Source organism: Lactuca sativa, chromosome 4 (assembly GCF_002870075.4).
Source record: "Lactuca sativa cultivar Salinas chromosome 4, Lsat_Salinas_v11, whole genome shotgun sequence".
Lineage (NCBI taxonomy): Eukaryota > Viridiplantae > Streptophyta > Magnoliopsida > Asterales > Asteraceae > Lactuca > Lactuca sativa.
The window spans coordinates 64,610,523-64,618,556 of record NC_056626.2 but is presented as its reverse complement, the minus strand read 5'-3'; the positions used below and the strand labels follow the sequence as shown (position 1 = coordinate 64,618,556).

Genomic DNA, 8,034 nt, shown 5'->3' with positions numbered 1-8,034 from the left:
TGGGCGTACTAGTACAATTCAGGATCGTGGGTCTTAACCACGTATGTGGGGCATACGTGGAGTACGCATGGCGTACGTGGGCATGAGTGAAACCCTAATTTTTAGGGCTTGCACCCTATTAAAACCTTGTGATTGCCTCATTTGGTCATGTTTATCCAACCTCCACCCTCCTTTGTCGAGAAATTGAAACCCTAGTGTGTGTTTGTAAGTTTTGAGCCTTAAAGAGTGTTTGTTGGTGATTTTGAAAGAAAAGAAGAAGATGACCATTTGGAGAAGTGTCTTGAGCTTGAAGATTCGGGGTTAGCTCATCATTTGCAAGCTTTTTGAGGTAAAAAGCTCACATCTTGATGATCCATGCTGCTAGATCTAGTTATGTAGTTATTTTATGCTTTTTGAATCCTTGGAGTGGTTGATGAGCTTCTTGTCTCACTCCAGAAGTTATGGTGTGTAGATCTAGGTTTCTTTTGGTCCCCTTATTCATAAAAATGCAAGCTTTATGATGTATCTTGGACCATGAATTGTGTTAAGATATTGGTTAAGTCCTTTTTGAGATCATGAGCCCCATTAAGGCATGCATGTGTGTAAAGTTTCCAACTTTACATCAAAAGTCACCATAAGGAATCAGATCTGAGAGTTTGGCTTAAAGTCTCAATGGACTAAGTGATTAATGAAGTGGGGTGGTCAACTAGGGAGTATGTTGGGCGTACCAAGCTGGTACGCTGCACATACTAGCCCCAGAGGGAGTATGTTAAGCATAAGAGTTGAGTACGCCCCATGTACTTAGCAGGTGGGCTTCAAATTTCAGGCTTCTCAATTTTGGGCTCATATTTGGACATTAGGAGAGTAGGGCCTTATTGGGCCATTAGATTTCAATTTTAGGCTGATGTCATTATGTTAGATTCTTATGGTTGAAGGCCCACAAAAGGCTTTGGGACCAATTTGGAAGATTGGGTCATATTTAGGCTTTAGGAGACCATTTTTGGAATTGGGATTTTTTAGTAGCTGGTTTAGGCTTTGGCCTTGGACCAATTTAGGTAAAGGGTAAAATTGTCTTTTAACCTAGTTTAGACTCTTCGTATGAGTCGGGATCTAATTATTAATTGGATGTTATTTTATGATGATAGCGCGAAGATTTTTGGACCAACAGCCATATATTTATCTGTGAGATTCAACAATCTGAGGTGAGTCTTCCTCACCATGTTTAATGAGTCGAAGGCACCTATGCCGACCCAGGGTTTATTATGTTAGGGTGCTAGATGTATGTGTAACTCTTGCATGTGTATGTGTTCGTATCCATAGTGGGTGAGCCCCAAAGGTTATCATGTATGCTATTAATGTTCAAACAAATTTTTTTATTTTCAAAATCAAATAATTCTCATAAACACAGTTCACAAATCTCCAAAATGACAATTTATCAAAACACATGTTCATAGTTGTTTAAACACAATCCAAGATCCTCAAACATAACTCTGTCTAGTGTGTATAATCAATCTGAAGCCTTCCTGCGATCCCGAGAAGTACTTGAAACACATAACACACAACACAGTAAGCACGGAGCTTAGTGAGTTCCCGAAAATACAACATAAACAAATAATAAGCCTCTCATGGCTGTAGCTCGACATGGACCCTCCGGTCTCATGCGTCTCGGTGAGGACCCTCCGGTCTCACGGATTGGTGTGGACCCTCCCGTCATGTGTCTCAGTGAGGACCCTCCGGTCTCATAGCTCAGGTTGGACCCTCCAGTCCTATATCTCAGTGAAGAACCTCCGGTCTCACAACTCGATTTGGACCCTCCGGTCCTATCTCAGTAATACATAGAATAATATAGCACATATCACAAAGACATAATGCAAGATATCACAATACTCAATATAAGCACATAAGACCCTCCAGCCACACAAAGATTACCACTCTAGGTAAGTATAGTGAGAAGACTCACCTCGTAAGAAAATAAGCAAATAAACCTCGTACACGAATCACCGATCTAGCCTCTGCCTAACACATATGAAAATTATCTCTAATTGACACTCCAATCACAACTCTAAATAAACCAAATGCTATTTTCTCTCTCTAACTCTTGGGATGGGTAAAAGAACATTTTACCCCTCCATGGTCCACATATTCCCTATCTTGACCAAACCCTGAAGTCAACATAAGTCAATACTTCGAGTCAACAGTCCATGATGACCGACTCACCGAGTGCATCTATGTGACTTGCCGAGTCCCCTCATTTATTCAAAAATGTCGCAAAAATCTAACTTAACTCGTCGAGTTGTCTCACCAGCTCGTAGAGTTACTCATGACAGACTCGTCAGGGAAAACCCTAACCGACTCTTCGAGTCAGCTCGTTGACTCGTCGAGTCCTTTCAGACTTATTTCTCGTTCAGATGTTTTAAGGCAGATTTACAACCCCAAACTCTAGATCTAGCCTCCCAAGGCCGAGATACCACGTAAAGCTACAAGCTTTACGTCCATGCATGACACTTAAGGGCTTGAAATGCCAAAACAAGTTCCATTTAGGGTCTTAATCATAAAAGCTCTTCTATTAGGTGGATAAAGTTAGGACCTTTGGACTCTAGTGACCTCACAAGGTCCAGATCTGAAGTCTCAATCACTTGGTAAGCTCAACACACTCAAAGTCTTAAGGATAGATGGAAAAAGCCCTAAAACTCCATAAACATGAGATATAATCCATCTAATGAGAAAGGTGGAGACCTTTTACCTTCAACAGAAGCTATGGATGAAATAACACCAGATCCAACAGTCCCTTCTCATTCCTTGCTTTGATACTCTTCTCTTCTCTTCCAATAATGCACTAAAATGGCCAAATATTAGCTCTCTTTCTCTCTTAGCTCAATATGGACGATTAGGGTTTCACACAGAGGTGTAAGGTGGCTGGTGAGGTGGAAATGAGGGCTTAAGGTCCCTTAAATAGGACTTAACCCCGAAGATTTAGGGTTTCCTCTCACAGCGCCAACTCTTCGAGTTTGTCTCTCCGACTCGTCGAGTTGGTCATAAAACCCATGTGGCCAATTCGTCTTTACTCAACGAGTTGGGGCATCCAACTCGTCGAGTTGCTCAATTAACTCATATATATATATATATATATATATATATATATATATATATTATCCATGGGAGTCGGATGTTACAATCACCCCCACTAGAATCAGACTTCGCCCTCGAAGTCATGCTCTAGAAATAACTCTGGGTACTGCTCGCGCATCTTGGACTCCAGCTCCCAAGTCCACTCGGATCCCTTCCGATGTTCCCACTAGACCTGAACCAGGGGCACCTCTTTATTCCTCAAAACCTTCACCTTCCGATCTAAGATCGATATCGGTCTCTCAATGTAATTCACGCTCGCATCTACCTGAATGTTTTCTAATGGTACCACCGTCGTCGCATTAGCTACACACTTCCTCAACTGAGACACGTGGAAGGTGTTATGCATCTTGCTCAACTCTGTAGGCAGCTCCAACCGGTAAGCTACCTTAACCACTTGGGCGATCACCCTGAAAGGACCAATGTATCAAGGGCCTAGCTTGCCCCGGGATTCAATGGTTCGGGTGTTGTTCTGGTTCTTTGATAGGGTCAGTTCAGGAGTAGTCTTTTCATATAAAAGAAGTATATGAGGGTGAAATAGTCTTTTCATATATGGCATAAGTTAGGGAAAAAACACAAATCACCTGAAACCACATGGACCATTCGTGTAATTTACTCTAATTTTTTTTTTTGGAAAAAATAGTTAAATTCGTGACGGATTGTAGCTAATATTTCTAGTATGGTGTCTTAAATTAATGATTGATTGTGTAAATAGTATAAAGTCAAATTGGAAGATTTTGTCTCTAATTTTGTGGCTAAAAAGCTACAACATAAGACCATTGGTTATATATATATATATATATATATATATATATATATATATATATATATATATATACCACTAACCATACTAATGGTTGGTATCACATCATCACCACACTTGCTATCACTAATCATGAGATACCTACAACTAAACATACAACTCCACCTCATATTTTTAAATTTAATTTAAATAAAAAATACAAATATCTTATAATTCTTTTTAAATACTAGTTTTTCATTAATTTAAAATACCAAATTACATTAAATAAAAACTACATTAATTAAAAAAATATATAATTTACATTAATAAAAATAAAAAAATTAAAATTAAAATTAAAAACTAAAAACCTAAAAATACCAAACTTCTGATTTGTGTGTTTAAGCAAGGTTATTCCAAGTTGGGGAATTCTTTAACTTTTGCCAAACTTTGATATGTCCAAAACTTTTATGATTTGTGTTTTCATATTGCTGTACCACCACATTAACCAGATCGATATTGGCGTCGTATATGTTATTTATAACAAAGTTGTAAATTCCATTGAACTCAGAACATTCGACTCTCATATTGTGCCATTCCAACATATTTCTTCAGCATTTCGAATTGCACAACCCATTAAACCATGTAAAATACTTTCAACATTCCTCCAAAAAGAACAAGAAGTTTGACCGGCACTTTCTTCTGATACCGTCACCCATGCTTGTGCTAATTTATCTTATTCATCTTCTAACCATTTCTTATTTTTGGGAGACATGGTTTTTGAATAATCAAACAAAAAAAATTCTATGATGACTGAAGGGAGAAGATATGTATGAAAATTAAGAAGATGAGTGGTAGTATTTATAGGTAAATATTGAAGGAAGATAAATAAATTGGAAGTAGCCGTTAGGAACGAGGAAGGAGGTCAAACGAGATTTAAGACAAGAAATGAATTGATTGACCGTTTGAAATCGTTGTCCGGAGTATGAAGGGCCCCGACCACAACCCACCACGAACCACCGGGATGGTGTACACGGTCGTGGTTTGTGGCCACCCAGACCACGACCCACTTCGTGGCCACCATACCCAGAGGTGGAGCTTCAACATTTGATTCGGGGGGCCAAATATATCATATGTATAAAAATTGGTAAGCAGGGGGGACAATGTCAAAATTTTATATTTTTGGGTATAAAATGTATAAAATAAAACTATAAGGGCTATTTAGAACCAAAAAATCAAGGGGGCCACAGCCCCCTGACCCTAATAATGCTCCGCCAATGACTATATCAGATTGTCTAATACACGACTGATTGCTTTCTCTCACCAATCCATTTTTAATTAAACGGATTCACAAAAGGATTAATGTTGGATTTTTGTGTGTTTGAAACTCTGTTTTGTATTAATGACGGAGATCGAATTTTGTGTTTGAAAGTTTGTTTTGTGGTAGTGACAAAGACCCAATTTCCAGTGTCGTGAGTCTGTAACTCCAGTGAACTTGAAGTTTTCGAGAAATTCCTAAAAACGTTTGGAGTTAAAAGAAGACGACTCCCTCGTTGATAGCCTTTTTAACTACGGTTTCGAAGAAATTTAATTAGTCGGTAACCTTTTAAACTAATTTTGTACAAAGAAAACCAATAGCTGATGTTGTTACTAGTTTATACATTATATGTTATGTTAGATAAAACTCTAGTACTCTACTATGTTCATATTTGACATGCTTCTAAATTTTCTGCATAAAATGTTACATGTAGATTTCCATATTGCTAGTTGATGATACTGTCAAACCATTTTCTTATTTGTTACGGGTTTTAGCCATCTATTAGCTAGGAAGGTTTCTTGCATAAAATGTTACATGTAGATTTCCATATTGCTAGTAGATGATACTCTCAAATCATTTTCTTATTTGTTACCGGTTTTAGCCATCTATTAGCTAGGAAGGTTTCTTATATATATATATATATATATATATATATATATATATATATATATATATATATATATATATATATATATATATATATATATATATATATATATATATATATATATATATAGGTTCAAATGTTTTCACTATCTATTGTGTGACTGTATGATTGATTCTGGACCAATCATTTTAGTTATTTTAAGAAAGTAATTAATGCATATTAAATGCTGAAGATGTAATTAATACCTATTATATCTTTAACATTTAATATGCATTAATTATTTTCCTAAAGTAACTAAAATGATTGGTCCAGAATCAGTCATACATGCACACAATAGATACTGAAAACAAAATAACCTAACCCTATATATATATATATATATATATATATATATATATATATATATATATATATATATATATATATATATCTATATATATATATATATATATATATATATATATATATATATATATATATATATATATATATATATATATATATATATATATATATATATATTCTCCTTTATCATCAATGTAACTTTTTAATAAGAGTGTGATTTTCATAGCGGATTTTTTCCCGGTTTTCATTTTATATTGCGGTTTTCATTCGATGTTTGATTGTCCTTCTCCGCATCACTTATTTTATAACACTAGGTGATCAATAAATTTATTTGGTTGAGTATAGATATCTATATAAATGAAAATTATCGAAGTAGGTCATTTATTTCTGAAATGATCAATAAGTCGTTTAGCAATTAATTCTTTTCTAATTACAACTTTTTATCTATATCGACTTTAAGTATCCATATATATGTTGCGTTAGGTTTTGGTACCCAACATTCAAGTGCACAGCTAAACGCACCGTATTGCATATCATTCCTGCCCACACCCTTAATTCGTGTAGGATAAAACTTCGAACTGGAGAAATGTTTAACCTTCAAAACCAAACGTCCTCTGAGTATCCTGGACTTGAAAATTATCGGGAAAAACTCAATGATATATCTTTCCTGAGTATGCTAACTCAAGATGGTGGCGACTCTCAAGAGAAGAGACGTGATTCACTTTTCTATACAAGCTCCTTGGACAGTAGCCAATCAGGTGAGGAAGGTATGAAGAAGAAGGAAAAGCGATTACCAGACAGGGAAAACCGGGAGGTGGAGTGGAGGCGATATAGAGGAGTTAGGCGGCGGCCATGGGGAAAGTTCACATCGGAGATAAGGAATCCAGAGAAGAAAAAGGCGAGATTATGGCTTGGTACGTTTGATACACCTGAACAAGCTGCGTTGGCTTATGACAGAGCTGCTTTTAAGTTCCATGGTTCACGAGCCAAGGTTAATTTCCCACTCTTGATAGGCTGCGATGACCACTCCCTTATGCTGCCAGCGTCCTCTTCATCTTCTATGCAAAACATACAACGGACGAAGAACCGTATGGTGGAGTATCCTTCGACCACCACCGCCACCACCATGGTAAATAAGGTGGAGAGTGATCATGACTCTCTACAAGATCGTAAACTGTATTCGTCAGCTACTCAAGACTTCTTATTGAAAAACATGACTAACACTTCACCTACTACCAACAGAAGCGGAAAGATGCAGGCTGAGGGAAGAAAGGATAATGGCTACTTATGGTCTATTTTCATGCAAAACACGGTACAATCCCCAACTTCCACCGCTACTAGTACGGTGGCTGATTCGGGAAGCCACCGTGATTCAATGTGGGATTCCCAAATGAATACTGTTGCAAGTGAGGGACTTCAATTGCCTGTGGTGCAGCCACCACCTGTATCCACCACGGCAGTTCGACCTTCCGGAGGGGGTAATGAGCATGACATGTTCTGGGATTTTCAGATAGATACATTGACAGACGATGGCTTTCTTTTGCTTTAATGCTTGAAATTTACTAATTTTCCTTGTTTATCGAGAAGGCATTTAATAGGAATCGTTATTTCTTGTGATTCACGAATTTCAATTTCGATATGTTATCATTTTTTGTATCGTATTAGACCAAGCTCAAATGCAGTACTCCAAAAGTGGGAGAAATCAGCGACTGAAAACTTCGTTTGGTAACCGAGTACCCATGACAAAAAGAACCCAATTATACCAATGGAATTACGACATAACAGTGAGGGAATTGATCAAATCCTTCAATATCGGTCGATAATTTGGGACGGCATACATACGGAATTTCAAAAACATATATGTTTTTTGACAACGTACATTAGAGCTTCAGAACCTCTTTTGCCCATTCTGATGGAGAC

General features: G+C 37.1%; 1 protein-coding gene across 1 annotated transcript; it reads left to right on the top strand.

The window, feature by feature from the left end:
* Nucleotides 1-6,637: 6,637 nt before the first annotated feature.
* On the top strand, nt 6,638-7,711 carry LOC111885640 (ethylene-responsive transcription factor ERF113). Its single transcript, XM_023881877.2, has one exon. It carries the CDS (start codon nt 6,701-6,703, stop codon nt 7,661-7,663), a length of 963 nt encoding a protein of 320 aa, XP_023737645.1. The 5' UTR covers nt 6,638-6,700; the 3' UTR covers nt 7,664-7,711.
* Nucleotides 7,712-8,034: the final 323 nt, after the last annotated feature.